This window comes from Camelus dromedarius, chromosome 14, assembly GCF_036321535.1.
Source record: "Camelus dromedarius isolate mCamDro1 chromosome 14, mCamDro1.pat, whole genome shotgun sequence".
Classification (NCBI taxonomy): Eukaryota; Metazoa; Chordata; class Mammalia; order Artiodactyla; family Camelidae; genus Camelus; species Camelus dromedarius.
In genome coordinates, this window is record NC_087449.1 from 38,183,709 (window position 1) to 38,206,527 (window position 22,819).

Below are 22,819 nucleotides of genomic sequence, written 5' to 3' on the forward strand. Positions count from 1 at the left end.
TATGTAGTAATGGCTTTATTCTTTTAAATATTTTTGACCTGCTGGTTTGGAGGTAAGTTGCATCTATACTCTGCCAAATAGCTGATAAAAACTGGAAAATGTGTCAGGCTTTTCTTTGAACATGGCTTCCCCTTGTGACATTGCTCCCTACTGACTTCAGAGCCACAGATCTTTTCAGCTCATATACCTAGGTTATACCAGGTAAAATGAGCTTGGAAATGCACTTCCCAGGGGCAAGTGCAGTGACCGCTCCACTGGAGCCACTGGAACAACCTATTATTTTCAGACCCTCACAGATACAAAATTTTCCTCTTAAAAAGTTGTGTGTGTGTGTATGTGTTTTCAGTGATCTTAAAGCTCTAACAAAAAGGATTTTTCATCTTTTTTATTTTACATTTTTCAAAACAACAAAAACATTGAAATTATTAACTGGCTGACTATTTAATTCATAAAAAGATAATGAGAACTGTAACCTAATGACATGAAAAGGCATTGTTAGGGATTTTCAAGCTGTTTCTCAGTGATTCCTGTAAAGATTTCTAGAAATGAAAACTAATTTGTGAAGAATAAATTACCATTGGTGAGGGAAAAAAAGAGCTAAACAGGAGAAGGAGGAAAAGGTGATGCCAAAACACAACCTTACAAGGTTTCTAGCCAACATCCTAACGTCATCTACAGAGTTTTATATTTATTCTGTTCGCCCAGGTCTCTTGGGTCCTTTCTCTGGATAAATATCTTTAACTAGTAAAGTTATTACAAATGAAAGAAAGGCCACTAAAGTGGCTACTATCCTCAGGGCTTTGAACCAATTGGGATAATGTGGCAAGAGAAAAAGTTCACTGTGTAATGCTATTGCCAAACCTATTATTACTGTGACTATAGCTTCACTGAGTCTCTCAGAAATAAAGAAGGCAAACCATGAAAACACAACAGGAGTGAAACTATTAGCTAAATTGAGGAAGTCTGGCTTGGCTGGACTACCTTCTAGCAAAGCAAAACCCCATCTGATCCCTCCCAAGAAAGATAGGAAACTGGCTCCATAAGCCATCTGAGTAAAAGCTAATATGGGGCTGTAAGTCTTTGTCATCACCATGACCAGTGGTGGAGCAACGAAGGGGATTAGTCCTGCCAGAGTTATGTATAACGCTGGCTTTGGGCTGTCAGGCAGGTAACTGATAGTGCGTGGTGGCCTGGCTGGAAATACTGCTTGCTTTTGCTTCTTCTTAAAGCTGCACCGGGACGTATGATAATACTGTGTTTTGCTCATATACACTGGAAATGATGAGAGAAGCCAAGTCCTTGGAAACAAAGGGGAAAAGTTCTGCTGGAGACATGCCTTGACAGAAAGTATGTTTATTCTTCTGCTGGCTCCTAGTCTGACTGTAGAAGGATACTTCAGAATCTGTAGAGAAAATAAAACCAAAAGACAAAAAACAGATTAAAAAGAAAATCACCAAATGTCTTAATCCCAATCTGAAACAATACAATAACAATCTGCTTTCTGTTAACACACTGAACTTAAAGAAAGATTGAGCTACAGGGTGATGTTGTTATTGCTGGCAAAGACTATCAAACAGCTATACGATATGCAAAAGAAACTACTGAATAGAAACCCGTGATAAGTTTCCGCCTACCACTAATCTTATCCTATGAGAGAAATAACTGAAGGAGAAACAGGTAAAAACTAGTTCTTTAGTTTTTGGCATTCTCAACTGCCTCTTCTATTTATAAACTGCAAAAGAAGTGGCACTAACTACTGTGGCAATGCTATTTTATGTAGAAAAAATTAAGCTTTAGACACTATACTATTCATAGCTTCATGCCTTCCTACGCTGTCTCTGCCAGAATTCTAGCTTACCACTTTTTTATCTAGGGAACGTATCTTTCAAAATTCAGCTTGAAGCTTTCTCCAGTCTGATTTAATGCTTCTATATGTAAGTACCCTATGCACACTTCCATCATAATCTCACAGTAAATTAAAATCATGTTTACTTGTCTGTCTCAGTAGACTCGAGAGCCAGGATCATATTTTTTCTTTGCCTGAAAAAAAAAATCCCCAGTGCTTTTCACGGTACATGGCCAAATCAATAACCTTTCCTGTTGATTCTGTGCTTTAGTGAGCAGATTCCATACTTCAACTGATGAACAGATCAACAGTAACTCAAAAAATGTTGAACAAAAAAATGAAAGTCATTTAAGAATCTTGGTGATTACTCAGAATGCTAGGAATGATTCCATCTTGAGGCCTTTTTCCTTTTGTCTAGAATGTTCTTTGAGCTGCCTGCAAGGCTCATCCCCTCACTTCTGACCACCCTGTTTATAAGTGCAGTCCTTAAGTCTGCTGTTCCCTATTCCCCTTCCCTGAGCTATAGTCCTCCAAAGCACTCACCACTTGACAAATTAAATATTTCACTTGTATTTTATCCACTTCCCTGGAACAACCGGAATGTAAAAGGGTAAGGATTTTTGTCTTCTTTTTCACTGTTAGTGAAATTTCACTATTAGTTACAAAGCAATGCCTGGAAAGTAGTGCTCAAATATTTGCTGAATAAACCAACCTTTGAAGGTGCTTGAAAAAACTGCTGGATGAAGTGAAGCATACTGGGTCCCACTGAAAGTCTTGCTAAGGAAGATGCCAGGACGTTCTGATTAATGTATTTTTACAGCTAAGTGGAAAGGCTGAATCAGAAGCATGTTGCTGTGTACAAAACAAGATGTCAATTTTCTTTTATACATAATTTTTTAAAGTAGTAAGTAGGAGGAATTTCTTCTATATAACAGTTTCCTTTGAGAATAATCATTAATGTTTTCAAAAAAATCAGTAAAACATTAAGTAAACAGATCCTTTTCTTCTCTGAACCTTTCTTTTAGCTTTTGCTGTTTGATGTAGCAGAAAGAATAATTCACAGAGACAATAGACCTGGATTTTACAACTACTTCCATGTTTCCCAGCTGTGTGACCTTAGGTAAATTGCTTCATTGAAGTACCAGCTTTATTGTCTTAAACACTGAAAGTCATAGCTTCTCTGTTCTTTTTTCCCCTTAGTTATCTATTTTGTGGCTTAGGAGTTTACAGCTCAAAATAATGATAGCAGCAGCCAATACAATTTAGCTGTGAACCAGGCACTGTAACCAGGTGTTTTACATGCACTAATTCATTTAATACAATTACCTCATCAACTTGGTGCTGAGAGACAGAAGACTGTTAAGTAAGAGTGCAGACTTTGGAGTCAAACAATGTGGATTGGAAACCTGGCTCCACCACGTATTAGCTATGTGACCTTGGGCAAATATATTAACCTGGCTAAGGTGGAGTTCACTCACCTATAAAGCCTATAGTAACTACATAAGGTCACTGTAAAAACAAAAGTTAATACATGTAAAGAGCTGAGAAATGTCCCTAATACAAAGTAGGCATTCAAAATATACTATTATTCCCACCTTACACAATGTAAGCAGCTAGTAAATGGATGAGTGAGAATGTGAATCCAACTGTCATGTTTTTGAGTCTCATTCTTAACCACGAGAATGAAGTGTCTAAAAATCCAAAACACAGTTCCTGCTTAATCTAAATATTAAGTGAACTAATTTCTTATCACAGATCTTAGGGCTGGGTCGAGAAATTCTGTATACCAGCTAGTCAAATCCTGTGTAACAGCCAGTCAACGTCTTCATTCTATATATAAGGAAGCAAGTAGACGTTAAGTTATCCACCTCTAAGTAGATGTTAGATGACATCCACATCCACCTCCGGACTCCCAGACACATATCCGCATGGCCGCGTAAGGGACTTCAAGACCACCCCATTAAAAAAGTTCAACCTTCCGAACTCCCTGTGCACTGTGACATGTGCTTTCCAACTCAGGAGTATTAAAGTGAAAAAGAGACAGCTTAAAGCCCTGGGAATGGCAACTGGTGAGGGAATTAAAGACAAAGAGCTAAGGGTTAATCTGCTCAGTTTAGGTGAAAATGCTCAGTATTTCCACTGCCCCAAATGAAAGTTTCAAGCTGTAAACCTCAGAGCCGACAACAGGGAAAAGGGGGCGGAGTCTGGACGCAAAGATCCTCGGGAAACTGTCCAACAGTTTCTCGGGCTTCAGTTTACTCCTAACCCTCTATACCCACCCTTCCCAAGCTGCACCAGTGGCAGCAGCCCTGCTACTTACTTGCCAGCGTCGCGCGGAGAGGTGGAAAACTAAGCTGCAAGAATAGCCCGGCACTCTGGAAAAGGCACTTCCGGCAGATGGGGTCAGATGCCCCCCCCCCACTTCCTGAGAGCCGAAAAAAATGAGTTCGGGTGGGGACTCAACCACCGCTAACTGGTTCCCACACCGGGTTTTTCTGTCAGGTATTTCTTTAAAATCAAGTGGAAGCCGGCTTTTTGAAGTTTGTAGAGTTCCTGAACAGTTCTTGCCTTTCTATTCCAGGTTTCCCAGCCAGCCCAGCGAAATATGACCCGCAGAGTTCGGGAAGGTAGAGTGCAACTACTGAAACAATTTCAGTGATGGTGGTGGAGGAAGGTAGGAGCGATTTGGAGTCTAGGCCAAGTATGACTTGGCCAAATTGCTTGCCATCTCTGGAACTCATTTTTTACTTTGCATAATAACAGGGTTTCTAGGATCTCACTCCTTATTAGGACCCTGAACTACTAATACTATTTAAGAAAAAGAAAAAAACTTTCCACTTCATTCTTTCTGCTGGGACCAGGAAACTTCATTAAGAAATAAAGAGCATAAGGGGCGGGACTTTCACTGCCATGAAAGGTGTGGTGATAAGAGCCTTGGGCTTGAAGGTGACCCGGAAGTTAGATCATTCCTCCTGTCACCTTCTGCTTTAACTTTTATTTGTAGGTTGTGTGACCTTGAGCAAGTCCTTTCCTTTCGCTGGGCCTCCATTTCAGTATGTCAAAGGAAACATTATCAGGCAATTTGCGCGTCATTCTAAAGTCAATAGGAGAGTCCAAGGGGCCCACGCTAGCCAGTTCCTCCATTCCTCTGGATTCCAGGTAGTCTAGCTTTCCGATTGCGGGTCATCATATGGCTTAGCTTCCTGTGCAGAATTGGCTCACAGCGAATTCTTCCTAATAGTAACCCCTTCTAGTTTACTTTTATTTCCATCTCTTGTCATGGCAGCGCCGCCCCTTCCCGTCGTGCGATACCCAATGAGACTTTCGGTCGGAGAAACAGCTTCTCCGCCCTGGCACAGGAGCAGGCTCTGGCCAGAAACCCGCGCGGCACTGGGACAGGGGCATGACGCCAGCGGTCAGGCGGAACTACCACTCCCAGCGGGTAGCGCGTCGGGCCCAGCAGCGCAGGCCTCTAGAGCCCAGTCGTGTGGCCCGTTGGGGGCTGGAGTCTTAACGACGCGCGTGAAGGAAGGAAGGAGACGAAGGTGGGAAGGGGTCGGAAAGCAGACCAGCCCACGAAACTGCTGTTAGTACTCGTAGAAGTAGTTGGGGGACGCATGCTTTCTCAGAGGTGGGGTTTGGGGAGGTGCAGAACGAAGGGGCGGGGAAAAACGGGTACACACATACACACCCACTCACACGCACCCGGCCCTAGTGCCGTGCAAGGGGATTTGAGGGGGAGTACCAAACTCGGCTCGTCTCCGCCTCTGAGGCGGCGCGAGGAGAGAGAGTTCAACTGTGCAGAGGGGCGGGGGCGACCAAGTGCCGCCGAAAGCCGTGATGGAGGCGGCTGGGGGCGGGGAAGGCAATAACTGCCGTTCACGGGGCGGAACGTTGGCGGCGTGTGGCGCCTGCAGGGTCACCGGAACAGGGCTCATGCGCGTGCGCTCTTGTGGGCGGTGCGAGTGGGTGGGCGTGTGTGAGGCGGGGTCAGGTGGGGGCAGGGCCGGACTGGTCGTAGCTCCTCCCCCTCCAGCGCTCTGCCCCTCCTGGGCCTTGTGGGCCGGGCAGCCATTTTGGAAAGAGCTTTGTTATGGTTGTGGGCTCTACACCTCTGCCGATCAGGAAGCTGGGGACGCGCCCCTCAGACGCCGCATCTTGTCTGGAGCTGTAGCTCCGCCGCTGCCCGGTGAGTGGGAGTTCCGGACAACGGGGCAGTAGGGTTATCTTGAGTCGTCCGGCGCGGGGCTCCGCCTGGTGCCTAACCGGCCGGCTGCTCAAACAAGTTGAAGGGGGCTCTCACACAGGTGGTTGGGTGTAGGTCGGCCTGGGGACCGAGCGCAGAGCCCACGGGTCGTGTGATTGGGACGGGGCACCGTTCCCGGCACGTGGAGCTTTGCACCCGAGCGTCACCGCGACTTGCCAGAGCGCTCCTACTTCAACTTTGGTCTTCGGGTCGGAACGCTCACCTGCGACTCTCTGGCTCCTCTCCAGGCGTTCCGGCTTGGTGGTGGTTGAGTAGCTTGGCTTATGTTTCTTTTTCTTTCCTTAAATTAGAGCCAAGGGCTTTTGTTATCCAGTGATGGGACACCTAATGAAAAAAGAATCTAAGTCAAATGGTTAAATGTTGGGTATTTGAGGGAAAAAGAAGAGCTTTAACTTCCTCCGCTCTCCCCCCTCCCCAGCCTTCCAGTTCCCCTTCGTAGCGAGGGGTTTTCGTTTTTCAGACGGTCTCTCCCCCACCTACCAGCCCCCACCCCCACCCCAGAAGAAAAGCTGGTCAATCTTGAAGTGTTCTAAAGAGAATTTGTTTCTATTTAATGTCTACCTCTCCCCACCCCCGTGAAATTCAGAAGAAAGACTGAATCTAAAATGGCTGTAGCTTGGGGAAGTGCCCCGAGCTCGGTAAATTAAATACATTAACATGTCTTGAATTCTTAGTTATTTCTCTTAAGGGAATGATAACTGGATCTTTTGATCTTCTTGCAGTTGGTGTCTTATCTTGAAGAGTCCCTGCTAGGTAAAAACAAAGGTGAGGCTAAAGAAGTTTGCTTACTCCGAAAGTTTACATAAGAGTGGGTGCGGTTTTGTTTTGTTTTTTTGGTAGTTGCTTATAGTTTTGAAATTGTGCTGTGGTGTTAATTTTATCAGGCAGCTTTGTGCTCTGAGGTTGATTTGTCATGTTTTTTGAAATACTTGCTCTTAACGTTAATATTTACCGCTAATCAGGAAAAAACAGAGTTAATGGTGGCTCATGTTTTACTGTACTTACAGAAGTCACGTTCAGTGGAAATCCCATCCAAGTTATTGGTAGTCTTCAGTAGACTTAGATTTATAGTTTGGTGGACTGCTGGCATTTTCTAATGTCTTTTATGTGTAATACCTGAAAGAAAATCAGAGTGCTGTTTGAGATATTTATTAGGAGAGTGTAAGGCAACAAGTGAAAACAAACTTTAGATATGGAGTGACTTGATTGTTGTGCCCTTTCAAACAAAAGGCTGTCTTTTTGTTTGCTGCTTTTTTGTTTTTAGCATTAGATCCAGAAGTTTAACTGAAAACAAAAAGACATAGAATAGAAACCTAAAACAGTTAACTTCAGTATTTGGGAAAATGTCTGAGTTTCAATTTGCAACCTGTCTAAAAGATAAAATAATAAAATGCTAATTGTCAGTGAGAACTTTGGAATTAATAGTTAAATAAACTTGTTATCTTGCTTCCCTAGGGAGTCAGTTTCAATTTAGGTCTCTACATTCCTTCAATACAAAAGTTTGCTTTTGTCCATTCCCCTAGGATTTTTGTCGTTCTTAAATTATTTTGGTGGTTTTACAAGACAGACATTTGAAGTACTTTACAGAAATTACAAGTCATTTGCTTTGTGTTTTGCCGTTGTTCACTATTGGACCCATAAACTTGGATGGGACCTTATTACTCTGATTTGTTGGGGTGTTGCTAAAAACAGATTGTGCGTATTGATATAAATATTTTCTAGTTGATTTTGAATACTATCTTATCAGAGCTCTTGAAATTGGGGTGGAGTGGAATGTTAGAAAGCCATTTTTATTTCGAATGAATTCAACTAACCAGTTTTCTCGTCAGTGGCTGTTTGACACATTTCTGTTTATAATTTTTAAATGATCAGTTAAAGATAAAACATAATTTTGAATCATACTTCAGAAGATTGCATATCTTTGTTTTATGACTGAATTGTATGCACTTAATAACAGTAATAACTCTAATGTACTAGGGGCTGACTTTTGCTTGAAGTGCTTTATGTTTAATAATTTATTTCTATGAGGTAGATAATTGTTTTATCCCTGTTTTTTAGTTGAGGAAAATAAGTCCAGAGATTCATCCAGCTAGTAGATAGCAGATCCTGTGTTTAAACCTAAGCAATCTGTTTCCAAGTCACTGTGTGCAGCCTTTAACCATGAAAATAAAAGTAATACTATTGGAAAGATGAGATGCAAAACATTTTTTTAAGTATCCCAACTGAAAAGTGGTCCATGGAAAAGGCAAATTTTGGTGCTGTATGCATTTATGGTTTTTTAAGGGGGTCAAATCTAGGTGATGCATAGAAAAACATACTACTTCATAAGTGGCTATAGTTGCCATTGTCTAGAATTAAATGTGTTTGTGCTGAGACTTAGCTGCCCAAGTCAACTTTTTTTGCCAACTCCAAAATCAGGCTCCAGTTTTTATTTATTTCCCACTGGTCTGCTCAAAACAAAACTGGCTACTCAAACTTAAAATAGTTCAGTGAGAGAAGCTGAACTTCTTTTGTCCACAGGTATATGTATCTTAACTAATGAGGTAAAATATTGCTTGTGTTATGTAAGTTTAATTTTTACAGGCGATTACAAATATACTGGGCAAATATTTAAGGAGTCTAATAGGTTTTTCTTTACTAAAGCAAATAATCAGCCTTTAATTCATCTGTTGGAAAAATTATTTTTCATTTTTCAGACAAAACAGCTCCATCATGATTTTAAGAAATACTTTCTTTTAAGAAATGCTATAGGCTATACTATGGTGCTAGTTCCACTGTGTTTAAGTGCTACGAATACCTAGTGACTAAAACATTTCTGCCACCTAAGAACTTAGTTTAACAGATAAGCACAAAAATTTTCACAGGGTAGCAACATTAGAAAGCTGTCTTTCTTGAAGGAGCTGATTTTTAGCATGCTCATTAAGTTTACCTTCCCTTTCTATGATAAAACTACTTTGCCTTATATTAACTGGAGTCAGGCTAGAGAATCACCAACGTGAAAAAGTTTCAGTACACTTTTCAGAGCAGTAGGTCTACTTGTGTGGAATACGTTTTGTTTGATTGTTTTCAGAAAAAATCGAATTCATTTAAATTCGGCTATACTTTAAATTTAGATTGCAAACTCTTATTTCTGCTGATTGTAAGTTTAAACTGCACTATATAAAAAAATCCTCTACTGAATCATTACTATCCTTGAAGTATACAAGTATGTTGAAAAGATGGTTTGGGGGTTCTTTGGTTAGTTAATTAAAAGGTAGAACTATTGCAGTGTTACAGCTATGTGTTTTTTAACTTTGCTTTTTAATTAGTCTTACCAGGTATGATGGGAAGGGGAGTGGGAACCATTTATTGTGGACTTCATAAACTAGAGGTTGTAGTAGAGTGCAAAATATGTGATCTCATTATTCCTTAAAACACTTGTTTGGAATAGGTGATATTAAGCCTTCTATGAGTGAGTGTACAGAGGATCCAAGAAGTTAAGTAATTTGCATAACGTAATGAGAGGTGGGGATTCAGACAGCTTCCTTTCATTCCAAAGCCCAGTTTTCACCACATCATGTAGAGAGATGGCATGGTATGGTAGTTAAATGGGCAGCAACTTTATAGCCTGGGTCTGAATCTCAGCATTGCCACTTCATAGTTTTATGACCTTCATGGAGTTTTAGCTAAGATTTTTGCCTGTTTCTTCCTCTGTTAAATGGGGATAATAGTACCTTCTCTTAGGGTTATTGTGGTAAACAAATGAATACAGTGCTTAATACAATACCTGACTGTTGTAAATGCTTCATAACTGTTAAGTAAATTGTTTGAAATTGTCTTTAATGAACATCCTTTTAACAGTTGAGTGAAATTCAGTGAAATCTGAACAGATTTTTGCACGTAGAACTTTTGGGGGCTTTGTGTTTCCTTTTTCTAGATATTACTTTTCTGTTGACTTCTCGTTTATTTCAAGGTCCAGGTCCCACACACTGAATTAATTGACTGATATTCTTTCAAGCCTCTTAGTTTGTATGTTTCTTTTGGTTTTTTTTCTTGCACTTTGTTGAAGAAACCAGGTCTTTGTCCTGATTTTCTGTAAATTGGTATTTTTTTTTTCCTGGTTTGTTCAGTGATTTTCATCTATATCATTTTCTCACAATTTCTCTATTGAGCAGTATAGAGTAATTGTATTAGTTATTTTCTCTCGATATGCTTGTAAAATGGAGTGTTTGTTTGGTTCTGTGTCCAATTCAGTATTAACTTTTCTAGGTAGTTTGTTTCTTGTCCTTTTTTTTTTTTTTTCCCTACCTAGTATTTATTTATTGTATTAAAAATTTGAGCTAAATGTGCTGGGCTTGCAGTGGTTTTGTTTTCTAGTTTTGGTTACTAGTGAATGGTTTTCTCAGCCTACTTGATCTAAAGATTCCTTTTCTCAAAACTGCATCTTTTTTCTATTGTTTAGCCCCCCAACCCCCAACTTTTAAGCATTTTATTCTTAACATTTATTGTGTACTCAATATAGACCAGGACTCCCTCCTCCTCCTCCGTTTTTTTGTTTTTTGTTTTTAAATTTCCCTGGGGAAAACATCCAGGCACTATTCAGAACACTTTACATATATTCACTCATTTAATTGTCAAGTTGCCAACAATTTCCAAATTACAGATAAGGATTTGAAGTGAAAAGAGGTGAAGTGTCTTGTCTATAGTCACAGAGTATATGGTAGAGCCAGCTTGATCCAGAGTCTGCTCTTCTAACTTAAAAGTAATGTTTGGATTAGAAGCTGGGTTTGTTCTTGAAAAGAGATTTTTAGATATGCTTGTGAGTAAAATGAAGGTAAAGTAAAAATGTATATTTTGCGATATATTAGTCACTACTTTTAAATTTCTCAAGTATAAAAACTATATCGTTTTTAAAATGTAACAAATAGCCTATGTACTTATAGTCAGAGGAAATTGAAGCCTTTCAGGGCCCCTGTAGCTGCAAATATTTGATAAAACTTATCACTACTGAGTGGCTTGTTTGTAGTGTAGTTTATTCAGTGACTTTTGGAGCAAATGGTACAGAAACAATTTTCACTGGTTCCAAAACCTTATAGTCTCAGATACTTGCGTGAATCTAATTCAGTTAGTTATCTGAATTTCACAGCCAGAATTTAATCTGTCAGATTGCTTCAGGTGATAAATGTACTTTTGTAACATAGTGTGCTTATTTGAAACCATTGTGATTCAAATTAATTCCATTTCTGTCAGGATAGTGTATAGGTATGGTTGTAACAAGTGCTTGTAACCTTTGAATTGCAGTTGGGAAGGAGATACCTGAGAAAGGTTATAAATTTTACTCTTGAAAAATTTTGTACTTTGTGAAATTATTTTAAGGAAATTCTTTTTTTCTTGAAAATGAATCAGAAGTCACAGTGATTAAAGCTTATTGCTAATGGGAAGACAGACAAGCTTCCTGTATTGGACATTTTACTAATTGAGCTTTAAAGAGGTCCTTTGTTGTTTATTTTGTTTGTTTTCCATTTTTAACCCTACTTCACCGTGGCCTTTTTTGAATCTTACTAGGAAAGGAAGCTGCAAATGAAATGTAACTTGTATGCATACACACATACACTTTCTGTCCTGGACCCCTGGTAACCATGACCCAAACTGTGCCAGTCAAATACGCTTGATTGGGGACTTGAATCTGGAGTGAGAGATAGAAAGGAGCAAGGACAGTTTAGAATTAATTCCATTGGGTGGTGGCAGTGGCAGTGCATCGGGCAGTTTCCTAAGAGACTCTTGCTGTGGTATAACCTTGGTTGGTGGTTTGACTATTTAGCTTTACTTGATTTTTATAGGTTTGCCAAATCATTCATTCTCTGAACTCCCAGTATCCTGCTGATAAATTCCTTTTCTACTTAATCTACGTAAATAGAGTTTGTTTTTTTTTCAACCAAGGACTCTGATCTGTAAAATTGACTAATAAAACTGCCCCTTCCAGAAGATACAGTTACTGCCTCTATTTAGGGTAGTCTCCTAACTCATAAAGTGAAAAATTGCCATGAATGTCTTTTTTAAAGACAATCTTAGACAAGAATTTTCCCTTTTATCCACTCCCAGTTGTTAAAAGCAGTAGTTCTTAACCTTTGAAAACTTATCTGGGGTAAAGCCTGGGCACCATAAGTTTATTAAAGCTCTCTGTGTGATTCTGTTTTTTAATAATTCTTTTATTATTGCAAAAGCAGTATATGTGCTGTGTAGAATATTAAGGTATATAGATATGGAAAAATAAAAACTTGACATTCCTATCATCCAGAAATCACTACTGTTAACAACTTTTGGTGCATTTTCCCCAGAGCTTTCTCTAAGTACATGTATGTAGGTTTTTATTTTTATTTTACTAAAATGAGATCAGTTTACAGCTTGCTTTTTTAATCTGTGATGCCCACACTCCATGTGTGTAAATGTTCATTTCTTCCAATGTCCAGGTGCTACTCCGATTTTCCTAACTGATCCTAAAATATGTTTGTTACAGCTGGCTATCCAAACTAGCATCTGATCCAGAACCTTGTGCCATATAACACTTTAATTTCCGTATATCTCTTTAATCATGCTTAGTCCTTATTTTTCAGTGACACTGACTTTGAGAATGGACTGGTTGTCCTGAGAATAGTTTTGTACAGTTGAATTCTTGTATCATTTAGTTTGTTCCTTTCATTCATGTATTTTTCTCTGAAAGTTCACAGCAGAAAACTTGATGGATATACATCTAAACATTTTGGCTAGAATATATCATAGCTCTATCTCATTTTGCATCGTATCATAAAACACATAATACCTACTAATAGGTTGACCTATTTTAGTAATGCTAAGGTTGATCCTTGAATTAAGATGATGATAGCCCAATCTATATGTTAAACAGTGTGTCTTCCCCCTTTCAACAATAAACTAATTTGTGTGATGTTGGTCGCTTACCAATCGTTGTTATAATTTTTTTAAAACACAGCTTTATTTAGATAATTTACATAACATGAAACTTACCTGCTTTAAATGTACAGTTTTAATGATTGGTTGTTTTTTTTTTATTAAAGTATTTTCACAGAGTTGTACAACCATTGCCACTATCTAATTTTAGGACATTTTCATCACCCCAAAAAGAGATCCCATAAACCATAGTACTCATCTTCTCAGCCCTCTGCAGCCACTAATCTACTTTCCGTCCCTGGATTTGCCTACTGTGGACATTACATATAAATACAGTATGTGGTCTTTTTTTGTCTGGCTTCCAGTCACTTGGCATAATGTCTTTAATGTTCATAGGTATAGTAGTATCAATATTTCATTCATTTTTGTTGCTGTATAATATTCTGTTGTATGTATATATCACATTTTGTTTTTCGTTTCATCAGTTGATGGGCATTTGGGTTGTTGCCTCTTCAGCTATTACGAATAATCCTGCTATGAACACTCATGTCCACATTTTTGTGTGCACATATTAAGTCTTTCTTGCATCATTCTAGGAGTGGAACTGCTGGATTATATAGTAACTCTGTTTAACTTTAAGAAACTGTTTTCCAAAGTGGCTGCACCATTATACTATACACCATACTGTATATGATGGTTTCATTTTTCTCCATATCCTCAGCAATACCTGTTATTGTCTGTCTTTTTGGTTATAGCCATCCTAGTGAGTGTGAAATGGTATCTCATTGTGGTTTTGATTTGCATTTCCCTCATAACTAATGATCTTAAGCATCTTTTCTGTGCTTATTGGTTACTTGTGTGTCTTGAGAAGTGTCTTTTCAGATCATTTGCCCACTTTTTAATTGGATTATTTGTCTTTTTGTTGAATTGTGCAAGTACTTTTTTAAAATCCAGGTGTAATCAACACACAACTTACTACTTTCAGTTGTATAAGATAGTGACTTGACAGTTATATATTGCAAGATAATTACCACAGTAAGTTTAGTTAAAACCTCTCACTGTGTAGTTAGATTTTTTTTTCTTGTGATGAGAACTTTTAAGATCTACTCTATTAGCAACTCTCAAATATACAATACAGTATAATTAACTAGAGTCACCATGCTGTACATTACATTCCCATGTCTTATTTATTTTATAATTGGAAGTTTATGCCTTTTGACAGATTTCACCCATCCCACCTCTGGCAAGTCACCAGTCTGTTCTCTGTATATGACCTTGGTGGGTTTTTTTAGATTCCACATATAAATGAGTTCATACGGAACTTGTCTCTGTCTTATTTCGTTTAGCATATTACCCTCAAGGTCCATCTGTATTACTGCAAATGGCAAAATTTCTTTCTTTCTTATGGCTGAATATTCCATTGTGTATGTCTATATATGTATGTATGTATGTGTATACACACCACATTTTATTTAGTCATTTATACATAGATGGACACTTAGGTTGTTTCTATATCTTGTCTATTGTAATAATGCTTCAGTGAATATGGGAGTACATATATCTTTTCAAGTTTTCCATTTCCTTTGGATAAACACCCAGAAGTGGAATTGCTGGATCATATGGTAATTATATTTTTAATTCTTTGAGGAACCTCCATACTGTTTTCCATAGTGGCTGCTCCAGTTTACATTCCTATCAACAGTGCACAACAGTGCACATTCCCTTTTCTCTACATCCTTGCCAATACTTATTTCTTGTCCTGTTGATGGTAGCCATTCTAATAGATATGAGGTGATATCTTATTTTGATTTCATTTATTTTAAATACAATTTCCCTTATCAGATATATAATATATAAATCTTTCCTCTCAGTCTGGCTTGTCCTTTCACTTTTCTTGATGGTGTCTTTTGAAGCACGTTTTTAATTTTGATGAAGTCCAATATATCATTCACCTAACCTAAGATCGTGATTTACTCCTGTGTTTACTTTTATTATGCTCAGGCCTTTGATCCACTTGGAGTTAATTTTTGTATGTGGTGTAAGATATGAGTCCACATTCAAAAAAAAATTTTTTACCAGTGGACATTCACTTATCATGGCACCATGTTTTAAAAAGAAAGACAATTTTTCCCCATTGATACATCTTTTTTTATATATATATATATATATATATATTTGAAGTATAGTCAGTTTACAATGTTGTGTCAATTTCTGGTGTACAGCACAATACTTCAGTTGTATAGGAACATACATACATTCATTTTCATATTCTTTTTACCATATGTTACTATAAGATATTGAATGTCGTTCCCTGTGCTATACAGTATAAACTTGTTTAAATTGTTTCTTTTTTTGGTTGTGGGTGAGGAATTAGGTTTATTTATTTGTTTTTAATGGAGGTCCTGGGGATTGAACCCAGGACCTTGTGCTACCACTTGAGCTATACACCCCCCCACTGATGTATCTTGGATTTCTTCTTGAAAATCAGTTGACCATTCTTACGTTTATTTCTTGGTTTATTTCTTGGTTTATTTCTTGGTTCTGCTCCATTGGTCTCTATGTCTATACTTATGCCAGCAGAATTCAACCCCTTTATATATTCCTCTTTGATTGCATAGCCTTGAGTCTTTCATTCTGAATTTGGTATTGATAATTCTCTTGCATTTTAAAATGATTTTGCTTTATATGACTATATCCCAAAATTGATAGTGTTATTCATTTCTAAAACTTTATGTAGTATCATATAGTTTTTAACTTCTACTATTTTTAAATTCTGCTTTGTGAGAGTCATTCATTTTGCTTACATGTATCTCATGTAATCATTTCCTGCTATATAGCATTGTGCAGATATACCATAATTTAGTCATTCTATTGGTGGACATTTAGGTAATTTAGTTTTTTTGCCTACTATATGCAGTTCTGTAGCAAACATTCTTATATATTTTGTCTTATCTTCATGTGTGATAAAGGTTGGTGGGTCATGGAGGTTTCATTTCAACTTTGTATTTTTCGAAGTGTTTTCCAAAGTGGTTTTGTGGGTTACACTCACACCAGCAATATATGAGAATTTCTTGTTGCTTTATATTTTTATCAACACTTGATAGTTTAGGATTTGTTTTTGCCATTTGGTAGGTATGAAATATTATCTCATGATTTGACTCAGGTTTTAGAAGTATGAATTTAGGAGTAGTTCAGGGTAATATTTTAAGTAGTGCTTTATTTATAATACTTCAGAACACTTCATTATCACATGCATATCTCTTATGGGCAGGGTAATATGTTAAATATCCAGCTATATTTTTTGACAGAAATAACTTTGTTGTCATTGAGTTTGTACTAAAAATAATTTTTTTTTTGTTTGTTGGGTCCTAGTTATATAATAGCAAACTTCACTTATTGATATTAATAACCATGCTGTTAAGTATTTTCTTGACAGACATGTTATAATGGAAAAAATCTTAAAGGTGAATTATATCCCCTTTGGTTCATTGAAAGACATGCTCATATTTCATGTCCTTTAGAAGTTCTTAGATAGGAATTTGTTTCCTCTGAAATGAAAAATTAATAATACCAGGGTAGAGTATGACTTTGGGCTCTTTCCTGTGATGAAGTATCAACATGAGGATTAAAAATAAATTAAGCAGGGTACCAGAACCCTGGAGTTCTCCTTATTGAGGACTTGGGGGGAAAACTGATACACAGTTAGAAAATGAATATAGACTACTGTAGGGTTCCTCGGTCCTTTAGAGGAAGTGAAAGTGGTAAACATTTAAACCTAATCATGAGATTTGGAAAGAAAACATTAGGGCCAGTGAATATCTGAAGATATACAAAGTTAATAGTCTTGGACTCTGCAGTTTAAGGAATAAGGAATGTTTAAGAAGAGCTCTTAAGAACAGATAAAGGAGATGCTAAATTGATGGAGTTGTCAGCATCTCTTTAAAAAGAAATTACTAGTTAATGGTCATCCTGTCTGTACTAAGAGATTATCCCATTTGTTATTAATCCCTACCAAGCATAGGGGAAATAAATACATAAACAGGTAAATATAGTGCATTGTGATGAATGCTTGAGTATAGATATGTGTGTGATATAATGCTTCCTGAAGTAGGAATTTATTTAAGTCAGTCACTTAGAGGTGAGAACTGAAGACTTGAAAATGAATGAGATAGTGAAGAGATTCCAGAGAAATTGGAAAAGTGCTTGATCAAAGCTTGTAGGTAGCCATTATATCTACAGAGCAAAAGGAAAAGAGAAAAGAAGTAATCACAGTGGAGGGAGAAGACTAGGATCTCTTGGTGCAATGGTTGCCACTCATGCTGTTCTCCGACAAAGGATTTCACCAGCCCTTTTGTGAATATTATTATTGTAAGGATGCCAACTTCCCTCACTCCCTAAGGTGAGTTGTCCTTTCCCCTGAGATTTGTCTTTTATGGCATTATTGCCTCTTCTTTTATGAAATGATAGTAATAGGATTTTTTTTCAATATTCTACTAATCCAAATAAAATTGCTAACCTGTATCAGCCCTTGAAACATATTTTGAGATTTTATAGTTTGTGTAGTACAAGCCTGAAAACTTCTGGTCTAATGATGTAATGTCATGGAAACCAGTAGAATTTTAATATGGGATTGGTCCAGAAACATAAACAATGTAAGCCGTTGTGGGTGGTAATTCATAAGTTACTGAACTTTGGAAGTGTATTGGTCAGGGTTCTTGTGGAGACCAAAAATGTTTGAAAGTATGGTTTTATGTGAACCACAGTCAGTTACATGGATAATGAACAGCCTAAGTAAAAGTTAGTTGGATTTGACTGAGATTGGAGTTTGGGAGTTGGGTACAGGTCGTGGAGAGAAGAGCCAGAGTTGAGGGAGTAATAATGATGGACTGGGTAATTTAAACTACAGAACTCTGTGAACTAGTCTCACTTTAAATTCATGATAGCTTACAGGTATAGACCCTTTTTGTGCTGGGAAACTACTCTATCTCCTTAGTTTGTTCACTCTGCAGCTCCCATTTCATACCCTAACTTCTCAAACCTGTAACTCCCTCCCTTCCCCCTCCTACCCATCCTCAGTTTTAGCTGAAGGTCTTCTACTTGATTGAGAGGATGGAAGCAGTTGGGATAGACATTTTAAACTCTCATTGCAGTAGTACTCAGGTACTCAGCCTTCCCAGCTGTGTCATAAATGAAATATGTGCAGACCTACTGAAGGCTGATCTCTGCTGTTGCATCAGCTCTCACTGCTCTTCACCTACTCAAGGACATTGTTTTAGCAAGTTTCTGCATCATCAGTTGCATCTGGTTTTTCTTTACTGGTTCAGTCCCATCAATGTACCAAAAACACTTCTTTTAACCACGCATCTTCTAGCCACTATCCCATTTCCTGGTTCTACAGCAACACTCCTCAAAAGAAATGTCTCTACTTGCAATCTACAATTTCTTGCCTTTACACCCTCTACAATCAGGCTTTCACTACTGTCCCCATCCAACAAGGTCACTGATAACTTCCATATTGCTAAATTCAATGGTCGGTTCTCAGTCTTCCATCTCATTTGATGGCTTTTGATATAGTTGGTCATTCCTACTTTCTTGAAGTACATTTCTGCTTAGCTTCTGAGTTCCCATGCTGTCCTGGTTTTCTAGTATACCAAAATTCCTCTGTCTACATTCACTTCTTTGGTAAACTCATCTAGGTCCATGGATTTAATTGAAATTTCTGTTTCCAGTCTATACCTCTACTGTAGATTCATATCTAGCTGCCTACTTTATATCTCCACTTAGATGTCTGATAGGCACTAAAAAGTTAACATGTTCAAAAAGAGTTTCTTTGTCATTATTTGTGGAATCTACAGTGTAGTAGAATTACTAGAATTTAGCAAAACGGCTTGATACAATTTATACCAGTAGTAAACTGTATTATCATTTAAAGGAAATAACAGAATAGCATAAAAATATATATCTTTTTTAAAGACTTATTTCTAAATACTTTATAAGATCTTTTGGGAGAAAATTTTAAAACTTTATTTAAGGATGTTAAAGAATACATAAATAAGATAGTGACCATGCTCATGATTTAGAAGGTATATCATAAAAACGTTGGTTCTCACTTACTGATTTAGATTGATTCATTGCCATTCCAAGAAGTGTCATAACTGTCTCCTACCCCCAATTTGACATACTTGTTTTAAAATTGATATGAAAGAGCAGAGTGCCAAAACAGCCAAGGCCTTCAATAAACTGTATGTTTTTGGAGAGGCTTTGCTGTACTATATATCAAGATATTATAAAGCCATTAATAGTTAAGACACACATGGTTGTAGTGTAGGAATAGATAAATAGACCTATGGAACAGAAGTTTGGAAACAGACCCATACATATATAGAAACAATTTTATAATTGAGCTAGCTTTATAAACCAGTGGAGAAAGAATGGTTTCAGGACAATTAATTGCTCACATGGTAAAAAATGAATTTGGACCTGGATCTCATACCAAATACATATCAGCTCCAACTGATTGATGCCTTAAATATGAAAGGCAAAATGATAAAACTAAGAAGATAACATATGTAAATTCTTTGAACCTTAGAGAAGAAAGGCTTCTATACATTAGATGCAAAAATATAAACCATAAAGGAAATGATCAACGGCTTTGATTACATTTAAGATGAGAACTTGTGTTCATCACAAGACAACCCAGTGAAGTTGGCAAAGATATTTGCAACACCTGTAATCAGAGGATTGGGGTCTATTTTATTTTCTTACTTCAAATAAAAGAAAGACCAGAGACCAAAAGAATAGTAAAAAGATGAGAAAAGATATTTTACCAAAAAAGGAAACACAAAGAGATGGTAAATAGATTAAAAGATACAAAGACTGCAGTAGGTCATTTTGTAACCACCAACAGATACCTGGCTTGGTGAGGGTGTGGAGCAAATGGAACTCTTAAAATAGCCACTGCTGGTGGTATTAACTGTGACCTGATTGGAAAGCACTATAGAATTACCTTGTGAAATTGAAGATGTACTACCTGTTAGCAGTTCCTTCATTGATGTATTTACTCATTCAGCAAATATTTATTGAGTACCTACTGTGCTAGACCAGTGCTCTTTGTGCCTTGGTTCAGTGGGAGACAAAAATAAATGATACAGGTGATCAGTGCTATAGGAAAATGTTACTTACTTAGAATGAAAACAGTTCAGTAACAGATCACTTTCTATTTTTTCACCTTTTATGGATATAAGTTCTAAGAATGTTATATATGGTTTGTAAATCAGTGCCACTCAGTTCTTTGAATCCTTTGAGAGTTACTTACCAAAAATTAATAAGCAGTCCATCATCAAAACCTATGAGAACTAGGTTATATACCCGTTTTTAATTCTGTGATGTACACAGATCATAAACTACCCGATCTATGAAATGATGTTACAGTCATTAGATTTCTCAGTTTCTAGGGGGTACACCCAAAAGCCTTTATCAAAGAAGGCTTATCAAGTGACTAAATTATATCTATTACTCTTGTAGTTAATTAAACACCTTGTTTATGAAACCAAAATTAAGCAAGATTGGTTAAAAATTAGACATTACATCTTTTGGGTTTTCCCATAGGTAATCAAAAAAACATTGGAGCCAAATAGTGGCATTATAGAGGTAACTTGAATTATTGTATATAGTATAGATAGAATAGAAATCTCATTTCATGGTTGAAGGTGTGCTTATAGTTATGCTTTTGACAGAATTAAAATGGTATGTCAACATCTGAGAGGGAGAAATTACTTGAATTGATTTTTTTGCTGTTTACAAGTTTAGGGCATTATATCCTATTTATTATTTTCTTTTATTGAAGTATAGTCAGTTTACAATGTTGTGTTAATTTCTGGTATACCTTTTCCCTTATGTTATTATTATTACTTTTTTACTGAAGTCTAGTTGTAGGGCATTACATCCTAGATTGCATTTCAGGAACCATTGTCTCACCTAATATGTAGATAAGTGTTCTGTTTTTAAGGATCCAATTTATTTTGCTGGGAACTTTTTAATTTTATTTATTATTTTTTTAACTTTTTTATTGATTTATAATCATTTTACAATGTTGTGTCAAATTCCAGTGTTCAGCACAATTTTTCAGTCATACGTGGACATATACACACTCATTGTCACATTTTTTTCTCTGTGAGCTACCATAACGCTTTGTGTATATTTCCCTGTGCTGTACAGTATAATCTTGTTCATCTATTCTACAATTTTGAAATCCCAGTCTATCCCTTCCCACCCTCTGCCTCTCTGGCAACCACAAGTCTGTATTCTCTGTCTATGAGTCTATTTCTGTCCTTTATTTACGCTTTGTTTTTGTTTGTTTGTTTGTTTGTTTTTTAGATTCCACATATGAGCGATCTCATATGGTATTTTTCTTTCTCTTTCTGGCTTACTTCACTTAGAATGACATTCTCCAGGAGCATCCATGTTGCTGCAAATGGCATTATGTTGTCGGTTTTTATGGCTGAGTAGTATTCCATTGTATAAATATACCACATCTTCTTTATCCAGTCACCTGTTGATGGACATTTAGGCTTAAATGTCCATTAACATTAGGTTTCCATGTTTTGGCTATTGTAAATAGTGCTGCTATGAACATTGGGGTGCAGGTGTCATCCTGGAGTAGGGTTCCTTCTGGATACAAGCCCAGGAGTGGAATTCCTGGGTCATATGGTAAGTCTATTCCAAGTCTTTTGAGGAATCTCCACACTGTTTTCCATAGTGGCTGCACCAAACTGCATTTGCTGGGAACTTTTTAAAGTAGTAGAACTCACAAAGAGTCTTTTAAAATTAGTCAAATGATTATATGGAAGGAATGAGTAAATGTTCAGTGAAATACTTGATATATGACAGTGAACCAAAGATTTTCACTTAAGAAAAAATGAATATAGATTTATGGTATCAAATCTTTCAACAAAAGTTCTTTAAAACGTTTCATGTCTTGAATAACTATTCAAGAAAATGTAAATCCCCAACATATGTTTAATATGTTCCCTTTTCATATTTTCAAACTTTATAATATGTTCCTTTTATTCAGAGATGTAATGTTGATCTCTTGGAATTAAATTTTGAGGATCTTTTTACCCTCAATAACTTGGAATCATGCCACACATATAACTGGCACATATTCTTAGTGCAGGTAGGACACAGTCTTAGGCACGACTGAATGAGTCCTCTCTGAGCTTCACAGTGGATTGGCATTTCCCAAAATGCTTCACCAGGAGCATTGCTACAATTCTGTCACCTAAATGTAATAATGCTCTATACCTTACTCACAACCTTTGTGCTCTCATCATACTTGCTCTCAGAAACATTCTTTGATATTAGTAAGGGGACCAGGAAGTGAGGTCATTAAACAAAAATTGTCATCACTCCTGTCTCTACAAGAGGAACACTCCAACATGAATCAAAAGACTTCATTAAAAAAAAAATACTCTTGGGGTAGCACACCATAGTAAGAAGGGTGAGAAGGAGAAGAGTACTTGGTGAACCATCCCTGGGAAAGAGGATGGGAAAGAACCAACATGATGTCTTGACCACAGGTGCCTTCTTACGCAGACCAGTTTCAGAGAAGTGAGCATACAAAAGTGGAAGGCAGGAAAGTTCCTTTCAAATTCCACTTACCGTTTTAGCCAAGATCACTTGGGTTAAGCCTGATAACCTTTTGCAGAAATAACCTCTTCTGGCTTCTTTGCTTTCCTTTTCCTAGACTAGCTGTGGATATGGCACGTCCTTGGCGCTTAATGGCTCAGCAGTATGTGTTTTGAATTATTTTTCCGTATGAT

At 37.3% G+C, this 22,819-nt stretch overlaps 2 protein-coding genes across 8 annotated transcripts in view; one reads left to right on the forward strand and one right to left on the reverse strand.

The window, feature by feature from the left end:
- Positions 1–370: 370 nt before the first annotated feature.
- TMEM69 (transmembrane protein 69) lies at positions 371–4,272 on the reverse strand. Of its 2 annotated transcripts, none has more exons than XM_010982238.3 (3): positions 4,167–4,272; positions 2,559–2,698; positions 371–1,402 (listed from the first exon to the last, which is right to left on the reverse strand). In XM_010982238.3, the coding sequence occupies exons 2-3, from the start codon at positions 2,598–2,600 to the stop codon at positions 689–691; spliced, it is 756 nt and encodes a 251-aa protein (XP_010980540.2). In that variant the 5' UTR covers positions 2,601–2,698; positions 4,167–4,272; the 3' UTR covers positions 371–688. The 2 variants fall into 2 exon arrangements, with proteins under 2 accessions (XP_010980540.2, XP_031320897.1); XM_031465037.2 differs by lacking the exon at positions 4,167–4,272 and adding an exon at positions 3,634–4,121.
- A 131-nt stretch (positions 4,273–4,403) lies between these two features.
- GPBP1L1 (GC-rich promoter binding protein 1 like 1) overlaps positions 4,404–22,819 on the forward strand; it is a 48,474-nt gene continuing 30,058 nt past the window's right edge. Inside the window, exons 1-2 of one of the 6 annotated variants that reach the window (XM_010982240.3) lie at positions 5,418–5,432; positions 6,836–6,878. The gene's annotated coding sequence lies outside the window, so the exon portion shown is untranslated. Of the gene's footprint in view, positions 4,521–5,274; positions 5,433–5,883; positions 6,036–6,835; positions 6,879–22,819 lie in introns of those variants that run through there. The other 5 variants (XM_010982239.3, XM_010982243.3, XM_031465036.2 and 2 more) reach the window with 5 other exon arrangements.